The sequence below is a fragment of the Aquarana catesbeiana genome, linkage group LG05 (assembly GCF_042186555.1).
Source record: "Aquarana catesbeiana isolate 2022-GZ linkage group LG05, ASM4218655v1, whole genome shotgun sequence".
Taxonomy (NCBI): Eukaryota; Metazoa; Chordata; class Amphibia; order Anura; family Ranidae; genus Aquarana; species Aquarana catesbeiana.
Genome location: NC_133328.1, coordinates 301,022,286 through 301,044,526, shown reverse-complemented (window position 1 = coordinate 301,044,526; position 22,241 = coordinate 301,022,286). Strand labels below are relative to the sequence as shown.

At 39.4% G+C, this 22,241-nt stretch overlaps 1 protein-coding gene across 18 annotated transcripts in view; it reads right to left on the bottom strand.

The window, feature by feature from the left end:
• The window catches only part of LOC141144787 (poly(rC)-binding protein 3-like), a 1,428,155-nt gene that overhangs the window by 14,903 nt on the left and 1,391,011 nt on the right, over nucleotides 1-22,241 (bottom strand). For all 18 annotated transcript variants that reach the window (XM_073630801.1, XM_073630798.1, XM_073630799.1 and 15 more), the window contains one exon: nucleotides 16,596-16,765. In XM_073630801.1, the coding sequence (XP_073486902.1) occupies nucleotides 16,596-16,765 (170 nt within the window). The remainder of the gene's footprint in view (nucleotides 1-16,595; nucleotides 16,766-22,241) is intronic.

Below are 22,241 nucleotides of genomic sequence, written 5' to 3'. Positions count from 1 at the left end.
GTCCTACCTATACACATGTTGATCTTACCGTTATTAATTGTGTGCTACAAAAATTAAATAAATTACTGTTGCAAAGTTAAAGCTAAACTCCAGGCAGATATAAAAGACACAAATGAATGCAACGCAGAGTGGAAGATAGAGAAGCTGCTCAAAGAGCTAACAAGTTGTGCTGTAGTGCTCATTGGTTCACAAGGGAGATGCTGATAAGAGGATAGGCCAGAGTGGCAAGGAGAGGAGCTCATCAGTGTGCTGCTTCTCTTCTCATTGTCCATTTACAGGCTGAGGTTGGGACAAGACCTGTAGGAATTGCGTAATTGCAGTTGTGTAAAATCAGGTCTCCTGCTCTACCAGACAGACACGTGCTATGTAATTGTCAGAAAGGGACAGATATACATCTCCTTTGGCAGGTAAAAAGGGGTATTATGCATTTCTTTTGTGTTTTTAGCTGTTTGCCTGGAGTTCAGGTTTAATGTTCCCAGTGAGATGAAACAACAGATTTTCCTTACCCCAGTCATTTAAACAGAACTGCATTTTAGGAAAGTACTGTGTATAGGTGCAATGGATTATAAAAATATGTTTACATTGTTTTTAGAAATTTCAAACCTAATATATTATAGGTACCCAAAGACTAAGTCATCTAATGATACCAGTTTTAAGGTTCATTTACAAAGACATGGAAAAAAAATATATATATACACTTTTTTATAATTTTCTTTGTGAAATTATAGTCTACATATTTGTGGGTATTTCTGCATTCTTTTTTTAATTTTCTAAGTCTGTCCTTGAAATCTCCTGTTTTTAGTTATGCATTATTTGTGGGATCACAGTAAAAAGTGTACCATTCTTCCTACGTCTCCCTGCTTTAAAGCAGACCAAATAAGATATAGTTTTAAAATAACAGACTCATTTTATACTTTTTCTATTTAAAATTAATTACTTTTAAACTATTCTGGCAATGTTCCCCCTGCTGACACACTGATAGGAGCATCAATATGCCTATTAACAAAAGCTGCCATACCGTAAAAATATTCAATACTTAAACATATAATGGGAGGAAAAACATAGGCCTAATGTCCTGTTATTGTCATAAATAATATATAAATAATTGTACCAAAACATTATTTTAGGAAAGAATTGAAAATCTGAGTAAAGGCGAACTTTGCTCAATGGTGGGATATTAATTTACAATGTTGGGATATTGAAATCACAATTAAATAAATCCATTTAACACTTTTATTTAAAGTATAACTAAAGGTAAAACGGTTTTTCTTAGTTTTGGATAGAGGGGAGATGGATTAGAACTCCTGACAATTTTTATTGCTGTTTGTGCCAGGAGATTTATTTGTCCTGTTTACTATTATCACTGAAATTGAAAGTAAAAGAAAATCCCGATTTTTGTCCCCAGAACAGGAATAGAGAGGAAATATTCCAATGGGAAATATGCAATTTAATTTGCAGGGATGTCCTCTCACTTCCTGTTTAGGCTATGGGAAAATGGTAAATCTTTCCAGTGGGACAAAGATAGCAACAATAAGCCTTACAGAGGTTATAACCATCCCTTACTCTATCCAACATGAAAAAAAAAAAAAAAAATTGCCTATAATTCTACTGGCTGGGTTTACACTATGTGCGACCGCGGGGCACAGCAGGGGGTCCAGTGTGTCCCCGTTCACCGTTTCTGGTCCAAATTAGGTCTGAATTTATGCCTTAATTCAGACCTGAAACAGGGCCAAAAACACACAGGACCCTTCTGCTGTGTGCTCCGTGGCCGCCTGGGAGATGTGTGAACCGGCTCTATTGAGAGCCGGTCACACTCTCCTGTCATGTGAATTGGATGCGGGGAAACCAGCATTCAATTTGCATCAATGTGAGCCCAGCCTTAAAGAGTCATTTTATCCCTCTGTGCATCCAGGATCCCCAGCAAATTACACACCATGTTCCAGATGGTGAAAATGATGCTCCATTCCTGCCCATATATATATAGACTGTGCACCACCTGTTAGTAAAAACTCTTGGTCTTGGGCTGGACATTGAAAGTGGTCTCTCAAGTTAGTTCCAAATACATGCATGTCCTCTCTAGCAGCAGTGCCACTGGTGCTAGAGGATAAAAGGAAGCACTGTGCATACGTGCAGTTTAAACAAGCTGAAACAGCCATTAGGGGCACACTTCTTATGTCCAGGCCATCCTATTGTAGGTAGAAAGTAGGGGGATCAAGCACCAAAGAGTCAACAAAAGGGACTTTTTTACTTGTGCTGCTGGCTCCTGCTTTGCATGAAATCTTTACCCTCTGACCCTCCACCCACACCATCATAATGTTCTGATAGCGCTCAACTAAACCCACCCTTTCCCACCCAGCTTATGCATTTATAGAGGCCGTACTATAGCTTCTATGAATAAAACAGGATCTATGAATAGGGGATAGGTGGATGATTGAAAGGTCCACTCCCTCTATTCATAGATCACGTTTCATTCATAGGTGCTCTAGTACGACCTCTATGAATGGAGGAGCTGAAAGGAAAGGACAGGCATAGTCAGAGACTCCTGATGACTACCTATCACACCTCCTTCATTTTTATTAACCTGTTATGCACTGTAAGATTACAGTGGCAGAGGTAGGGTCAAAGGATGAAGATTTCAAGGAAAGCAGGAGCCAGTAGCACAATAAACTCAGGCTTCAAGGTTAATTTGTGTCAATTTTTTAATGTCCACTCTCCTTTCTTCTGATGTAACCTACAGACATAGCAATGCTGGATATCCAGCTTAATGAATGGACAGTCAGTTAAAATTATAGGGTACTCTGATTTTAAATGTGTGCACTGTAGTTCCAACTAAAAAGAATGTTCTGTTGTTAATATATATATATTGTATATCTGCTTGCTTGATGATTAGAAGGTGCCATATTTCCAAAATGTCACATAATACATCTTCATTAATTATAGGATGGGATACACAATTCATAGAAATTTATACTAAACAAAATAATCCATTGTTGATCTCTCTTTAAAATGCTGGTTGCCTGGTTGACATGCTAACCCTCTGGCTTTGAAGATTTCTAAATCAGCGGCCTGAAGCAGTATGAAAATTTAATTTTAACACCGACATCGCCAGCCATCACCAAAATTTTAACACAGACATCACCAGCTGCAAACTTCCAGGTTCCAGGGCATTGACTCAGAATGCACTGAAGCTAAAGAGTTGAATGAGAGCCAGACAGCTAGCAGTTTCAGGAGAAGGTCATTAAATGCTTAAAAGATGTCTAACCCCCAAGATTAAAATGTAATATTGCAGCTTTCCAGTCCTTAGATGTGCTGGCTGCATTGTTTTACTTTTTCAAGCTTGGTACATTTTCTGCATGGACAAAAACATGCCTCTTGATCCTCCTGATAGAGTTACAGTGTCATTGTAACTTCCTTGGTTCTGAACTGATACCTCAAACAATGTTATTAGCTTTCCCAAATGTCTATCGTGGACAATACAACACTTGCTCTTATGTAACAGAGATGAGAGGAGGGGGGGAGGTTTGTAGTTTATAACAAGAGAACAGTCTAGGGTAACAATGCTGCTCCTCTATAGATACAGTATAAAAATTAAGAAAGAAACTTTGAAAAACAGAAATGAATGAAGCTACCACATCTAAGGATTAATAAGCTGCAATATTTGGATTTTGTTTTTATTTATATATGCTTTAAGGTAATCAGTGGTTTAATTTTGAGGTTTAACATTGTTGCTATTTTTGGCTTATTTTTTAATTTGCTGAAAATAAATAAATTATTTAATAATTAGTTAATGACAGGTTTGTAGAGCAGAATTTTGCTAATTATTTCAGCATCATGGTAGCTAGCTGTGCATTTTGTTACTAATAATATCATTACATATATATATAAAACAGTAGTAATAATAAAAGTAATGATGGTTAGACAGCAGATCTCCTCAGTAAAAATTAAAGTGGAGCTCCAACCAAAAGGGGAAGCTCCGCATGTTTGCTTCCTCCCCCCCTCCGCTGCCACATTTGGCACCTTTCGGGGGGAGCGGGTACCTGTTTACCCTTCCTCCTTCCCCCACCGCCGGGCCATTTAAAAAGCGCAGCGAAGTTGGCGCATGCGCAGCAGGGACCCGGCTGTGAAGCCGCAAGGCTTCACTGCCGGTTTCCCTTACAAGAAATGGTGGCGACAAGACCCGAGAGCCGATTGAAAAATTGGCTGGGGTGAAAACACCACTGGATTCCAGGACAGGTAAGTGTCCTAATATAAAAAGTCAGCAGCTACAGTATTTGTAGCTGCTGACTTTTAATTTTTTTCTGAAGGAGCCCGGATCTCCTCTTTAATGTCTAAGTTATGTCTCTCCTATTTTTTTGTCTTTTACTTTTTCTTTTGTTTAGTTTACATCTGCAACAAAATCTTAAAACAAGCATTGCTTGCATCTTACTTAGGTCTCGGAAAAGAAATCCGTGCCTGTGATTCAGACAAATAAAAGCTAAAGTTGATATCCAGAGAACAGTGATGTCAAGTGGTATGCTAGCACTTACTGCAGGGACCTAGCTTTGAGGATTTCTTCATCAAAGGTCATATTTTTGATAACACCAATATTTAAAAAGAGTTCTGCTCTTCAAATCTGTACCTAAACTGTTAGACCTTGACAATGTCAAATTTAAATGTCCCCAAAATGTGACACAGACATTGTGGAGAAAATTCATGAATACAAAGCCAAACAGAATATTACATGATGTGTTGTGTTGTATACATAATAGGAAAAAATATCAGTAACAAATGTTTTATTACAAAAGACATATGATTAGTTGCTTCAGTTTCTAGATTTAACATTTTTTGAATTTGAAGAAAGATGTGCATTTAATACAAAATTGTGCAACATGAAAAAAACATCCATTCTCTCATACCAGTACACATGTATGGGTGGCGTCATTAAAGTAGTATTAAACCCTCAGTGTTTTTGGCTTAACACATTGAGCAGAATAAAATAAACATTTCACAGTAAAGTATTTGTTAAAATTCCTACCCCAGCACTTGCAGTTTACAACTTTCAATGCCATTGGCTCCTGCTCTATCAGTACTGCTTCCCTGAGCTTCTGGTATTTAAAGGAAAGACCTAGTTTTGACCCGCTCCCCCCCCACTTCTGCTCGGATTGCCTAGACGATTCAAGCGGAAGTTCTCCTTTCAACCTGCTACCCCGCAGTCTTCTGGGACAGGTCATAGAAGACTGTGGGACAATTCACAAAGCGCGGCGGTGCTATCGCATGCACAGTGGGCAGCTGGCTGCTCAGTTAGAATGCTGGCTCCTTGTTAAAGGGGCCTTTAAATTATGATAAATCAACAAAAAATTATTTTTATCCAATGTTTTTTCTTTCAATAAGTTTTTATTATTATTAACAAACAAATCATTTTGTCGCAATCCAATTTTTTGTAGTGCTTTTTGAGCATCTAATGTGCATGGAGCGTTAAAGATAAAAAGCTGTCTGCTCAGTAAGTGATTAACCACTTGCCGACCAGCCGCCGCAGTTGTACTGCGGCAGAATGGCACGGCTGGGCGAAACGACGTTATTTAACGTTGCTTCGCCCTGTGGCCACTAGGGGGCGCACACCCCATGAGCCGATGCGAGTGCCCAGCGGTCACGATTGCCGCTGACACATGAAGAACTGGGATCTGTGTGTGTAAACACACAGTTTTCGGTTCTCTGAGGGGAGAACAGGAAGATCGTCTGTTCATACAGATTATGAACAGACGATCTGTCCTCTCCCCTGCACAGTCCACAGTCCCCCTTCAGTTAGAACACACACTAGGGAACACATTAACCCCTTGATCGCCCCCTAGTGTTAACCCCTTCACTGCCAGTGACATTTTTACAGTAATTAATGCATTTTTAAAGCATTGATTGCTGTATTAATGCCAATGGTCCCAAAAATGTGTCAAAATTGTCCGATGTGTCCGCCATAATGTTGCAGTCCCGATAAAAATCACATATCGCCGCCAGTACTAGTAAAAAAAAAATTAATAATAAAAATGCCATAAAACTCTCCCCTATTTTGCAGGCGCTATAACTTTTGCGCAAACCAAACAATATACGCTTATTGCGATTTTTTTTTTACCAAAAATATGTAGAAGAATACATATCGGCCTAAACTGAGGAAAAACATTTTTTTTATATATTTTTGGGGGATATTTATTATAGCAAAAAGTAAAAAATAATGCATTTTTTTCAAAATTGTCGCTTTTTTTTGTTTATAGCGCAAAAAATAAAAACCACAGAGGCGTTCAAATACCACCAAAAGAAAGCTCTATTTGTGGGAAAAAAAGGACGTCAATTTTGTTTGGGTGCAACGGCGCGCGACCGCGCAATTGTCAGTTAAAGCGACGCAGTGCCGAATCGCAAAAAGTGCTCTGGTCAGGAAGGGGGTAAAATCTTCCGGGGCTGAAGCGGTTAAATTAGCTTCTGAAAGAGCTTTAACAAACTGAGGGTTTAATATCACTTTAAGATAAAACTATTGTACTATTTAGAAAGGCACTGACCCAGAACAAACATTCATGTATCAGATGACAGCCATTAGCAACTTCCATATTTCTTTTTGACACGCTCCTTTAAAAGTGTGAGATTTGGAATTCAGGCCATGAGAAGTTTTATGCACATTTGTGAGTAGCTGACTCATAAGCATTAGCTAACACACAGCAATGCATCATAGAGAGGTCATTCCACTCATATAATTTGCATTGTATTGCTAGGACATGAAAAAAAAACTTCTTTACCTCTTTTTTTAATGTGTATGTCCTGCCAAAATGTATTTTCTTTTTTTTTTTTAGGTAAAGTGGGGAAAGGTTAGAACCCCTTTCAGGTTTTTTTTCTTTTATCTGGGGCTTTGCTAGAGAGATTTCCCCTCACTTCTTGTCCTGCTGACAACCTTTTACCAAACTGGGAGTAAATCAAACTTTCCAACAGCAACACAAATAGAAAAAAAAAATGTCAGCAGGACAGGAAGCGAGGGGCAATCTCTCTGAGGGTTCTTTGCGATTGCAGCAGACATTGCCACTCCTTTGAAATAGGATCTGCACTCAGATGGTATGTCAGAGGCCTTTGACAGGTGGTGAGGAGGTGATATGTTGTCTCATCACCACCTGTTTTAACCTCCTAAATGCTGCACTATCACACAGCAACTGCATGCTTGCACGCAGTTACGTTGTGGTTGCAGCACCTCACTTGAATGAGTTGCATTCACCGGGCAGTAGCATCCTCCAAACACAACAGGGGGTATAATTCCTGCTGCAGCTGAGATTCTTTGCTTGTGTGCACCCCCGGCTGCTGCCTTTGCTGCTTAAGGGGAATCCACTGGGGGGTGGTAAAAATGCAGCTCAGCCAGGTGTTTTTAACGCCTTCCAACTGCAAGTGTAAACAAACACTAACAGAGTCCCAGATAGCACTAAAAACCCAAAAAGAATCCTTTCCAACTCTATCCAAAACTATAAAATGCTTTGGCTTAGCATACACCTTAATGCTCCCTTCACATGGGCTTTCCAATCAGGTTCGTTTGTCAGTATTTCAGGTGGACCTGATCGGAAGCTCCATGCAGGTCTATGGGCAGACAGATGTAAATGGACTTGTGTCTGTATACTTCTGTCTACCTCAGAGTCCTTCCAGGTCTGGATCTAAACGTGGAGGATCGGAGGTAGCCTGATGTAAAAGGATGCAGGTTCTTTTACATCTTGCTGCCAATAAAGCCATCACGGGTCCACCACAGTCATCTGTGAAAATGCAGACAAAAACTGACATCCACCTCATTGTGCTCCGGTTTGGAATGGAGTGGAGTGCCTGAGTGTAAAAGGACCCTAAGGCTCAATTCACACCTATGCATGTTGCTTTTGAGCGTTTCTGCAGTGTTTTTTGCGGTGCTAGCTGCGTTTTTGAACATGTGTTTTTGCCGCGTTTTGCGTTTTTTTTTTTTACAGTTTTTTTATACTGTATACAGTGTTAAAAAAATAAAAGGAAAAAAAAACACAAAACGCGGTAAAACGCAGCAAAAACGCGGTACTTGCGTTTTTGGATGCGTTTCCATTGAATTCTATTACATGCAAAACGCTGCATTTTGCATGAAAAAAGTCCCCGACCCTTTCCAAAAACGCAGAGGCACAAAAATGCATTGATGTGAACATGTTCCATAGGAACCCATGTTAAAAAATTCCCATGCATTTCTACAAAATGCAAAATGCATCAAAAAACGCATTAGTGTGAATGGAGCCTTACAGTGTCTGCACTGAGAGTCTTTAACAGCAAAAATAACATTATTGCCTTAGTAAACTCTTGTAGAATATGAGAGGCAGGTCGTTTTCAGACAATGACAAGCTGAATGTGCGAACCTCAGAACATGGAACAAGAGCAACAAATAGTACAGCTCGCATTAACATACACTTTTAGTTTCTTGACTGGGTGCTCATCCCACAGTACCGTTCATATCAAAGGGATTCATACTTATTAGATAACTTCTGTGTTAACAGGTTTGATCATTAAAAAAACGTCCAAACAGCTGCTAATATAACTCTGGCCGCGATGGTTTCCAATTCCCCATTGCTTTCAAGATAAGACTGGTTATGGTTCATAGGTCTATAGGTACCTTTAAAAATGATACAATATTTAATTAGATATGCGTGTTGTCCTTCCTAACATAGATGCAAATGTCTTCCTTGCTAAATTGGGATTTATGACATTGAGATATTCTTTCTTTTTATTCTTAACCTGCGGCAGGCACTTGACATATTTATCTGATTCTGTCATGGGCTGGCATCACACAGTACAAATCCCAAAAAAAGAGGCATGAGTGAACCGAAATAAAGATTGCAGGAGCAGGGGCTAGTGGAGTGTTTTATTATGGATTTTATAAAGGCATTTGGGGGAAGGGGGAGAAGGGGAGGACATATGTTTTTATTGGTTGAACTAGATGGACTTGTGTCTTTTTTCAACCTGAGTAACTATGTAACTTTGTTCATATTTACCCAGCTTGCCAGTCAATCATTTACAGGGTTTCCATGTAACAGGTACCTAGGCACCCCACTGAACTGGCAAGAAACTACTGTTCTATTATGGAACCTCTCTGATGACATAGCATTACCATTTCCATTGGCAGTAGGGCACTGGTAGAATCGTGTTGATACACTGTTATTCTTTAAACTGGTATGCAGAATGACAGCTGGACCCCCACCAGATGGATAGCAAAATGCTGTGTATTTGGCAACATTATAATACTGCACTCCTGGTTTTGCTAGCATGGCATTGATTCAGACTCGGTTAGCAAGGTAATAATTCCATGACACGCATGATATCAATCAGTGCTCAATTTTTTTTTGTTACGTATGCAAATGTCTACACATCCATCCATGTGTATAATCAAAGCTAAGACCCAAGTGGAAAAGCATATTACATAACAGTTATTAGTGAGTATGGCCTCAAATTAAAGACTAATATATACCAAATAAAAGTGCCATCATCCAGGTTTGAAATGAGAAAATGAAGGAGTGGAGGTGCGAGGGCAATTGCTGCCACTGGCCTACGCACATACACACCTGAAAATTGAAGTTGGACTATCTCGGCACTTGATAATTAATCACAGTTGAAAAATCATAAAAATGTATAAATTTTAATGCGTAAAATACAAAAATATACAGACAATGTGTATTAAAAACAACAGTTTGTATACACCACAATTAACAAGTTGCTAACGGGTACCCCCGTAGAGTTTCAGTTGGAGAGGGGTATACATAAGGTTCCTCAAAACGCTTCTTTAGGAGGGGTGGTCTATAAAACAATATATTTATAGCAACATAGAAAATGCAGCAAAACAATTTTAAAACAACATAATACATTCAATAATATCAAAGGAGAAGACCAGCTCACCCACTCAAACGAAATCAGTAAAACGACAGGACCAAAACAATTACCCCCACGGCGGACACGGGGGATTGTAGAAACAGAATCTGGTTAGAGGATAATAGAGATTAAGGGGTTGATTTACTAAAGCTGGAGAGTGCAAAATCAGGCTCACTTCTGCATAGAAACCAATCAGCTTTCAGGTTTTATTGCCAAAGTTTATTTGAACAAGCAGAGATTAGAAGGTGATTGGCTACCCTGCACAGCTGCACCTAATTCTGAGTGCACCCGCATTAGTAAATCTACCCCTAAGAGTATGGAAGCTAAAGATGTTTTGAGGTGCACACCCAGGTGTAATGGGGTAGTGAGCTGAATAAAAAATTGGTGGCATGAGGGTAGGTGCGTTTTGTTGGAAAGTCCTCTTTCCAACAAAACGCACCTACCCTCACGCCACCACTTTTTTTATTCAGCTCACTACCCCATTACACCTGGGTGTGCACCTCAAAACATCTTTAGCTTCCATACTCTTAATCTCTATTATCCTCTAACCAGATTCTGTTTCTACAATCCCCTGTGTCCGCCGTGGGGGGAATTGTTTTGGTCCTGTCGTTTTACTGATTCCGTTTGAGTGGGTGAGCTGGTCTTCTCCTTTGATATTATTGAATGTATTATGTTGTTTTAAAATTGTTTTGCTGCATTTTCTATGTTGCTATAAATATATTAATTGTTTTATAGACCACCTCTCCTGAAGAAGCGTTTTTTTTACCGCAAACCGGTTGAAGAACCTTTTGTATACCCCTCTCCAACAGAAACTCTACGGGGGTACCCGTTAGCAAATGTTAATTGTGGTGTATACAAACTGTTGTTTTTAATACATATTGTCTGTATATTTTTGTATTGTACTCATTAAAATGTATACATTTTTATGATTTATCAACTGTGATTAATTATCAAGTGCCAAGATAGTCCAACTCCAATTTTCAGGTGTGTATGTGCGTAGGCCAGTGGCAGCAATTGCCCTCGCACCTCCACTCCTTCATTTTCTCATGTTACATAACAGAAAAAAAAGATTCAAGGGGTTAAACCCTGGAATCCAATTTTATGCATATATATCTTTTCATTCATTATTGCATTTACTTTAGTGACTAAATGTATGGTTTCAATTTAAAGTGGGCAGATCAGCTTTATAACAATTTCTAATTTTAGAAATAATGAGTTTGCGTCACTAGGGTTTTATAGCAAATAAGTACAATTTGGATACACATGAATGCATTATCTTTATAACACAATGCACATATATTTTAGAATAAAAAATACTTTTTATAATAACAATGTAAATAACAGTACTCTATCAGTTCTTAAACGTATATTTGTTTAATATGCTGCATTACGGTTTAACACTATAAATGTATTTATTTCACTATCCCTAATCCTCACAGCTTTTATAATGTTACTAGTCATTGATGTATTTTACCTGGATGTCTCCTTATTTTAGCAATCTTTCCATATTTGCCCTGTTAATGGTAGAAGCAAATGCCATGTCTTTTTTTGCAGGAGCAGTTTTTAATGTAACAAGTCTAGAATGTAATTTTCATTTCACAAATTAAATCAGTCTTGCCGTCTGTTTTTCTGTCATTGCATTAGAGGGCACACAGGCACAGTTCTTGCTCTCTTTTTAATCTGTAAACTGATTATTCTAATACATAGCTTTATAGAAATGCTCCAGGCTAAGTAATAATGTGGAGTGGTGCATGGGGGATGAAAATCAAGTTTTACTTACCTTTGTCCCCCATTTCAACAGCTACTTCTTCTGAAGCTCTCAATTTTAGAAACTATTTGTCAAGGCAATGGCCAGCTAATATCTATATAATTCTAACACTTGTGCTGTCGGAATCACAGGCTAAAACATGTAATTGACAGCAAGTTGTTGTTGTTTTTTTTTTTTTTTTTTTATTTAGTCTTAAGCTGGATACACACTATACAATTTTCTGTAGATTTTTTACTTTATATTTACCAAAACCATATAATGTGAGGTCAAACCTTAAGCGTTTCGATTTGTATGCAATCAGTGAGGCCCTTACACTGCATGGATTTGGTAAATCTAAAGGAAATCAGACAAGAATAGTTGTATAGTGTGTATGGGGTCTTATGCCCTATACACACAATCAGACATTCCGACAACAAAATCCATCAAATCTTTTCCGATGGATTTTGGCTCAAACTTGTCTTGCATACACACGGTTGCACAAAGTTGGTCGGAAATTCCGAACGTCAAGATCGCGGTGACGTACAACATGTAAGCCGAGAAAAAATGAATTTCAATAGCCAGTGTTGCTCTTCTGCTTGATTCCGAGCATGCGTGGCACTTTGTGTGTCGGAATTGTCTACACACGATCGTTGTCGGAAAATTTTATAGCCTGCTCTCAAACTTTGTGTGTGTTGGAAATTTCCGATGGAGCCCACACACAGTCGGAATTTCTGACAACAAGCTCCGATCGCACATTTTCCGTCGGAAAGTCCGACCGTGTGTACAGTGCATTAGAGTAGGATAGAATTAAAACCCTTAAGGTTAATTTTAAAGCCTAACTCCCAGAAGTAAACAGAAGATTTCTGTTTACTTCCTGTCGTGAAATCGCAACAAAAATTTAGAGCAAACCTCTTCAAAGTGAATGAAATTTCCATCTTATAGAGTTGTTATAGGAACATGTGTTCCAACTGGAAGTGCTTCCTGATGACAACCCCAAGATTTTGAATTTTCTATCACTTTTTGTCTCAGTGGTAGTGGTCAGTAGGAGTACTATAGGGTAAAAATGTACCAGGGGGGACCCAGTTGACAATAAAAACTATAATGAAAATTGACTTCACATACATGTTAAAGTGGAACTTTAATACAAAAAAAATAAAAATCATGTACAGTTTTTTTATACAGAAGAGACATACCATGTCTCTTCTGCAATTAACGTTCCATAACTGTCTATCTGCACTGTAAACTAAGCTGTGCATGTGCAGCTTGGTGTACAATTTTGGCATCTGCCAAGATGAAGAAACTCCCATGCATGCGTGGGAGTGGTGTCATCTTGGCCCGACCATTCAAAACAGATGAAGATCAGAACCTAGAAAGAAGACCAGGGAAATGGCATCAGCGGCCAGCAGGGAGCTCTTGAATACCACATCGCTAGAGTGGATGTGTGCCTTCCTCAATCCACATTACTTCTCAACCTGGAATTGGGTCATTCTGCCTAAGGCTAAAATGTCATTTTTTTGTTGATGCTGGAGAGGTTAAGTAGAACTAAAAGCAAAACATTTTCTTTTGGATGGAGTAATGCCCCGTACACACGGTCGGAATTTCCGACGGAAAATGTGTGATAGGACCTTGTTGTCGGAAATTCTGACCGTGTGTAGGCTCCATCACACATTTTCCATCGGATTTTCCGACACACAAAGTTTGAGAGCAGGCTATAAATTTTGTTGTCGGAATTTCTGATCGTGTGTACACAAATCCGACACACAAAGTGCCACGCATGCTCAGAATAAATAAAGAGATGAAAGCTATTGGCTACTGTCCTGTTTATGGTCCCGACGTACGTGTTTTACGTCACGCGTTCAGAATGATCGGATTTTCCAACAACTTTGTGTGACCGTGTGTATGCAAGACAAGTTTGAGCCAACATCCGTCGGAAAAAATCCTAGGATTTTGTTGTCGGAATGTCCGATCAATGTCCGACCGTGTGTACGGGGCATTAGGGAGTGCTATAACCCTGTCACCAGAACTAGTGTCCCCATTGGAAGATTTCCCCTTTATAACTGTTCTGAGAACAACTCAAAATTTGGGGTTTTCACTTTCAGTGATAATGGTAAACAGGACACATAGAGAGGGTGAATGGGGGTCACAGACTGCAATAAAAGCCTGACGGATGTTCTAACCCCACTCCACTCTATCTAAAAATAAAAAAAACATCTCTAGTTATGCTTTTAACAACCTGACAGTTTATTATAGCTTTTGAGGATTCTGTTGTGATCGCTGTGATTCATGTGGCCTGCACACCTCCTGTGGTCATTCATGAGGTGTTGGCACTACTGTTGGACTTCTTTTTATTTAAATGACATTGTAGAGAATATAAAAAGATTTTCTAAAATGCTCAAAACCCCTATGTGGACAGTAAAGCCTTGCTCACACTCCCTCAAAAAACTGATGATAAACAAACACACCTATAGCTTTAATGCGCATTGTTTGATGTGTTTGACAAGCATTTAGCACGTGTTAATAACACTCCCCAAATGCCCTACACAAGTGAAAAACACCTTAAAGGGTCAGTCAACCTATCTGCGATATAGTTATAGATGGACCCTGCTGGGTTGCAGACTTTCTATATGTCATTGATATTCCAAGAGTGAGGTCTCCCTGCCATAATTTCCAACTGTTAGGCCCTGTTCACACACTAACCGCTTGCGGACCAGCCGCCGCGAGCTCTGTGAGTCTGATCGCGGGTCCCGCGGATTTGATGTCCCCGGGAATACCCGCAATCATCTCACGGAGAGGAAGAACGGGGAAATGCTGATGTAAACAAGCATTTCCCCGTTCTGCCTAGTGACAGGACACTGATCACAGCTCCCTGTAATCCGGAGCGGTGATCAGTGTCGTGGCACACATAGCCCATCCCCCCCACAGTTAAAATCACTCCCTAGGACCTAGGACACACTTAACCCCTACAGCGCCCCCTCCTGGTTAACCCCTTCACTGCCAGTCACATTTACACAGTAATCAGTGCATTTTTAATCGCACTGATCGCTGTATAAATGTGAATGGTCCCAAAATCGCACCAAAAGTGTCCGATGTGTCCACCATAATGTCGCAATCATGATAAAAATCGCTGATTGCCGCCATTACTAGTAAGAAAAAAATTATTAATAAAAATGCCATAAAACTATCCCCTATTTTGTAGACGCTATAACTTTTGCGCAAACTAATCAATAAACGCTTATTGCAATTTTTTTTTTACCAAAAATATGTTGAAAAATACGTATCGGCCTAAACTGAGGTAAAAAATGCGTTTTTTTTATATATTTTTTGGGATATTTATTATAGCAAAAAGTAAAAAATATTGCTTTTTTTTTTCAAAATTGTTGCTCTTTTTTTGTTTATAGCGCAAAAAATAAAAACCGCAGAGGTGATCAAATACCACCAAAAGAAAGCTCTATTTGTGGGGAAAAAAGGACTTAAATTTTGTTTGGGAGCAATTGTTGGTTAAAGCAATGCAGTGCCAAATCGCAAAAAGTGCTCTGGTCTTTGGCCAGCCAAATGGTCCAGGGCTGAAGTGGTTAAAAGTAGGTGTTTGAGGCATGTTTTTAATGCTTCTCCAATGCCTAGTAAAGCAGTTTACAATTGATAATATGGAGAGCACACAGAGCTGTTCACATTATCAAAGCATGAGGCATTTGCATCATGTCACATCGCCGAGCTTTAAAAATAAAGCTACATATTGAATTTGGAAGAAGTTGAGGCATTTTAACTCATTCCATTCAAGTCTACGGTAAAGCACCATAAACACACTGGCACACGTTTGTGGGGCATTAGGCTTGTTCATGACAACAAAAAAATGAGTGTAGGGTGAGCACACAATATTTTAAAGACAAATGGACTGTTTAGTTTGCAAGGGAAGTTGCACTTTGCACTTGAATCTCCCCAGAGCTTAGTGAATGAGGTGAAGCTCTGCTAACTTCCATCATCCAATCATGTGCAAGCAAAAATGCTGTATTTTTCCTGTGTGTAATTGGGTATTCTTGGCAAGTTCTTGGGAAAAGCCCTTTGTAAAGTAAATAGCCTATTTGCCTTTAATAATACAACCCCACGATAATCTGAAGTGCCCCTTCCACACCTCTCTGCATAAGCTAAACATGAACAGTCTCCTGAAAGTGGTTGTAAACCCTTACAATCCACTTTTTGCTACAGGTAAGCCTATAATAAGACTTACCCATAGCTACCCCGGATATCTCCTAAACCTGCACGGTTTAGGAGATATCTCCTGTATCTGCATGTGCCGACATCATCGACACATGCGCACTGAAGCAATGGCACGTACATGCCGTTTGCTTCAGTGAGTGTGCCGCTACCGGCGGCTCCCGTACGCATGCGCGGGAGTGACGTCATCGCGGCTACAGCCAATCACAGCGCCGGAGCCGCGATACCCGGAAGTAACTCCGGGGAGAAATGTCACCGGCCGGTGCTGTGTAAGGGGACTGCAGCGGGGGCTTCGATCTCAAGTGAGTATTACATAATGAGCTAGTATGCTATGCATACTAGCTCATTATGCCTTTGTCTTGCAGGTCTTTTTTTTTTTTTCATGTGGGTTTACAACCACTTTAAGTGACCGTTGGGTTTTAGGGACGCAGCAACCATTACAAATTATACACGTTGACCACCCTTTACTGTGTATGTTCAGCGTTAGACCAGCAGCTCATAGGCTGCCTTCAGTGTCACTCTAAAATACAATACATAGTTTGTTGCCAACAAACAGTGCTGCACTGTTTAAAATACACAGTACACATGGAATACCCTTTGTTTATAGTTCTGAATATAAAAGATATAAAATGCCCTACTTCCATTTGAATTATCATCACTGAATCCTGTCAAGAATACACATATTTACAGAAAAGTATTTCAGAGATATAGAGTTAATATTGAGGGTTAAGAAAAGGGGATTTATTAATAGAAGGGCTGTAGAATAACTTACCTGGCATTAATGAGGTACTGTGCTAAGCTGATATTTGCTGGAGATCCTGTGATTGTAACTTGCCTCTCGCCATTGCCTTCTGAAGCATTTGCAATCTTGATCTGTGCTCCTGACATCTGCCTGATTTCGTTAATCTTGCTACCTTGTCTGCCAATAATGCAGCCTATTAGCTGAAAGCCAGAAACATTGTTTGATTAGGACATCGCAGTACTGATCTGATTAATAAATAAATACACTAACATCCAAGAATATAACCATCTAAATATAGTCTAAGCTAAAATATTTCTATAGTTTCTTATGGCAGGGTTGTTAACCCCTTCACGCCTAAGGGTAAAGCATATCTTAATGCCTAAGCATAATTTTGAAACGTTGACATGTGTTAGTAAAACTATACATATTATCACAACTATTTTGTACATCCAGGTGAATTATAATAACACAAAATGATTGTTTTGTTTTTTTTCAGGACAAATTGGGCTTTAATGTGGTGGTAAATGGTTATGGATATCTCTTGATTTTTTTTTTTATTATCAAGGAAAACTGGCCCAAAATAGTAAAAACAAATAATTTTTTTTTAAATGTAGCTGTATATTTCTTGTTACTACCATAGCCTACCACCAAAGAACAACCCAAAATAAATTCTCCTGCTCCCGACGATCGCAGCCATACCACATATGTATATGTTATTTGTTGTAAAGCCCAGAAACAATAGTGCGCATTTTGCTTCTTTTTTTTTGTCCTACCTAACACACACTGACACTAATATTAATTTACACTTACTTGACCCAAACACTAACCCTGGCACTGACCTAGATCAAACGTTGATCTACTTATTTTTTTTATCTTTTAATTGTTAATTTATTATTTTTTTATACACACTTTTTCTTTCTCTCTGCAAGGAGACAAAGATGCAATGGGGGTTATTTACGAAAGGCAAATCCACTTTGCACTACAAGTGCACTGAAATTGCACTTGGAAGTTCAGTCGCTTTAGATCTGAGGGGAACATGCAAGGAAAATAAAAAACAGCATTTTAGCTTGCACATGATTGGATGATAAAATCAGCAGAGCTTCCCTTCATTTCAGATCTTCCCCTCAGATCTACAGCGACTGCACTTTAATGTGCACTTTCAGTGCACTTGTAGTGCAAAGTGGATTTGCCTTTAGTAAATAACCCCCAATGCATCTTTCCTCACCATTCACAGAGAGAGAAACACAGTCCAGATCGTTAGTACAGGGCCCAGGGGTCCCTGTGCTGGGAGTGTGCTGTGCGGCAAGGGTGATGTGCAAATATGCGGCCCCACGGAAAAAAGCCCAGTGCTTTTGTGTTATGTTGGCACCTAGTTGTTAGGATATCTAACTATAACATATTATTAAGTATCTATAGCTGGGTGGGCTGCAAATGAGATGATCTCCTGTCCCATTCTACAAAGGTGCTGGTTGAATCTATTGTCCATAAGGAGCTACCATTAATCTGTCACTCTACAATTTCATGGGAAATCAATTGTAGTCAAATAAACAAATGTTTGCAGCAATGCAGATATGATTTCCACATGCACAAAGCCAAACCAGAATTGTGGGAGATTGTACATATTATTTCAGTTGCATTTTAAGCATATGACAATTGAAGGCCTGGATAGTGAAAATGTTTGTTCCCTAAAGTAATAAATAACATTTTTATGAAATTACATTTGGTTTAAACAGAGCTTAACAGAGTTCCTCACAAAAGGACAGTGTGGTATACAGATAAAACAAATGGCTTAACAATGACCATTGATTGATTACATCAAACTTATGATTTTCTTACAGCAGTTTTAAATACTGAGAAACATGCATAGTATAAAAAAAAATACAGTCAAAGAAAAAAAGATTTGAAAAGACGATTTGACCATTAAGATGTTTACCAGATTCAGGAAGCTGCCCGAATACTAAAGCTGGCAGTGGAGATTGCTCTATCCACACTGTTATGTCTGCTGAACTTTTCAGCAAATCCTAATAACAAAACTAATAATCTTTTTGGAATATTTACATATGTGTAGTCTTCCATGGTAAAAATACAACCTATCTTAAACAGTTTGCTTTGTATGTGGAAAGAAAATGAATTTATTCAAAAGGTATTAAAAAAAAAAAAAACTGTGGTTCACTATACTGTTCTCAATGCACATCCAACGGTAACCTTCACTACATTTACAAAAAAAATATGATGTTGGAGAATTGTCACATTGAGAATGGTTAATGTATAATAGGGGCATTTCAGGATAAATGTGCACTGAGTGTACAACAATGCTTTATAAATAGCATAGAATCATGTAAAAACAGAATCTGCACTATGGCTTAACAATCATATGCCGGAACTGGAAACAGTTCCAGATTCGATAGTTTGGGCTAGACTTGGAATATTGTATCTCCATCAGGTTCTGTCCACCTCTGGGCTTAAGCAGTTTCAGACTCTCAGGGAGGAGTTTTCCCTTACACACCAACTAGCGTTTAAATACCTGCAGCTCCGCCACGCACTTAGAGCCCAACTGCTGGACTTGGATGTAGAGATGGAGCCTCCCCCTGTGCTGAATATAGTTATGGGAAACGACCCCTCTAAGCTTATATCACACTTATATTACACAATCAGACAACGAGGCGCAGCTGCTGTTTCACACAAGGCCAAAACGGTATGGGAACAGGACGTAGGACTTATAGATGACACTGACTGGGCCGAGATTTTAGAGGGAACCAAGACGGTGTCCCCCAAGCTGTCCGACAGACTAACACAGTATATAGTACACAAAGCCTATCTGCCCCCGGTGAGATTGGCAAAGTTTCAACACACGCCGGACCCGGAGCTGCACACATGTTCAGATATATTGGATGCAGGTTGTCCGTTTCCTCCATGATAATATGGGATCCCCTGTGGTGCTGGACCCTAAGTTATGTATTTTGGGACTATTGCCAGATATGGAGGTGGATAAATACCACACAATTTTCATTTCTGAAACATTATTCTTGACACGCAAAGATGGATGCAGAATATGCCCCCCACACTACAGTTGTGGAAAAAAGCAGTTAATGACACCCTACCATTTAAGAAACTGATCTATGCACACAGGGGATCCGCACAAAAGTATTCAAAAATCTGGGACAGATGGTTGGAGGACGGGAAGACCTGTGTATAATGGTCCCAAATCCAGTGCAGTGCTCCCCTACACCAAAAACACGGTATGTTTATAAGTTGGAATAATCTGTCGCATAACTTACGGCACATGTGAATATATCTGAATATATGCTCTGTAATATTCCTGCATATTTAATTGTGATGTTACAATATGTATCTGATCTTCTGTGGCTATATGTACCCAATTGACTTGTAAAATGTGTTTTATATCAAATAAAGTTGTTTTTTTCCAAGTAAAAAAAAAAAACACAGAATCTGAGAGGTTCTGATTTAGCATACAGTCTGATTGTCTGCCCTTAGAAATTACATTTGATTTTTTTTTTAATCAAAATATGATAAATGAATGCACATTCCTCTCTTTATATATGTAATTTGTAAACTTTGACAAATACTACTATAAAGCCAATTATAAGGTTTGGTTAGTCTATGCTCTAAATCATATTAGTATACTTATACTATCACTTATCTTATTTTCTTTAATCACACCTATTTTTCATACAATCTAATTTTTATAGTCTTTCAATATTCATTTTTACATGATACCAATTGTTGCATAAATCAATACAAGATAATGTATTTTTTTTTTTATGACTAAAAACAAACTAGTGTATAAATTACATCACATGATGTGATATCACATATGTATCTACACTGAGCAAAATTATAAACGGAACACTTTTGTGTTTGCCCCTTGTGTTTGTTTATCATGAGCTGAACTTAAAGATCTACAACTTTTTCTATGTACACAAAAGGCATATTTCTCTCAAATATTGTTCACAAATCTGTCTAAATCTGTGTTAGTGAGCACTTCTCCTTTGCCGAGATAATCCATCCACCTCATATGTGTGGCATATCAAGATGCTGATTAGACAGCATGATTATTGCACAGGTGTGCCTTAGGCTGGCCACAATAAAAGGCCACTCTAAAATGTACAGTTTTACTGTATTGGGGGGTCCGAAAAACAGTCAGTATCTGGTTTGACCACCATTTGCCTCACGCAGCGCAGCACATCTTCTTCACATAGAGTTGATCAGGTTGTTGATTGTGCCCTGTGGGATGTTGGTCCATTGCTCTTCAATGGCTGTGCGAAGTTGGTGGATATTGGCAGGAACTGGAACACACTGTCATATACGCAGATCCAGAGCATCCCAAACAATGGGTGACATATCGGGTGAGTATGCTGGCCATGCAAGAACTGGGATGTTTTCAGCTTCTAGGAATTGTGTACAGATCCTTGCAACATGGGGCCGTGCATTATCATGCTGCAACATGAGGTGATGGTTGTGGATGAATGGCACAACAATGGGCCTCAGGATCTCGTCACGGTATCTCTGTGCATTCAAAATTAAATCAATAAAATGCACCTGTGTTTGTTGTCCATAGTGTACGCCTGCCCATACCATAACCCTATCGCCACCATGGGTCAATCGATCCACAACATTGACATCAGCAAACTGCTCACCCACACAGCATCATACACGCTGTCTGCCATCTATCCTGTACAGTGAAAACCAGGATTAATTCGTGAAGAGAACACCTCTCCAAAGTGCCAGATGCCATTAAATGTGAGCATTGGTCCACTCAAGTTGGTTATGATGACAAACTGCAGTCAGGTTGAGACCCCGATGAGGACAACGAGCATGCAGATGAGCTTACCTGAGATGGGTTTCTGACAGTTTGTGCAGAAATTATTTGGTTGTGCAAACCGATTGTTCCAGCAGCTGTCCGGGTGGCTGGTCTCAGACGATCTTTGAGGTGAAAATGCTGGATGTGGAGGTCCTGGGAAGGTGTGGTTACATGTGGTCCGCCGTTGTGAGGCCGGTTGGATGTACTGCCAAATTCTCTGAAACGCCTTTGGAGATGGCTTATGATAGAGACATGAACATACAATTCAAGGGCAACAGCTCTGGTGGACATTCTTGCAGTCAGCATGCCAATTGCAAGCTCTCTCCAAACTTGTGACATTTGTGGCATTGTGCTGTGTGATAAAACTGCACATTTTAGAGTGGCCTTTTATTGTGGCCAGCCTAAGTCACCCATTGTTTGGGATGCTCTGGATCTGCGTATATGACAGTGTGTTCCAGTTCCTGCCAATATCCAGCAACTTCGCACAGCCATTGAAGAGCAATGGACCAACATCCCACAGGGCACAATCAACAACCTGATCAACTCTATGTGAAGATGTGCTGCGCTGCGTGAGGCAAATGGTGGTCAAACCAGATAATGACTGTTTTTCGGACCCCCCAATACAGTAAAGCTGTACATTTTAGAGTGGCCTTTTATTGTGGCCAGCCTAAGGCACACCTGTGCAATAATCATGCTGTCTAATCAGCATCTAGATATGCCACACCTGTGAGGTGGATGGATTATCTCGGCAAAGGAGAAGTGCTCACTAACACAGATTTAGACAGATTTGTGAACAATATTTGAGAGAAGTAAGGCCTTTTGTGTACATAGAAAAAGTTGTCGATCTTTAAGTT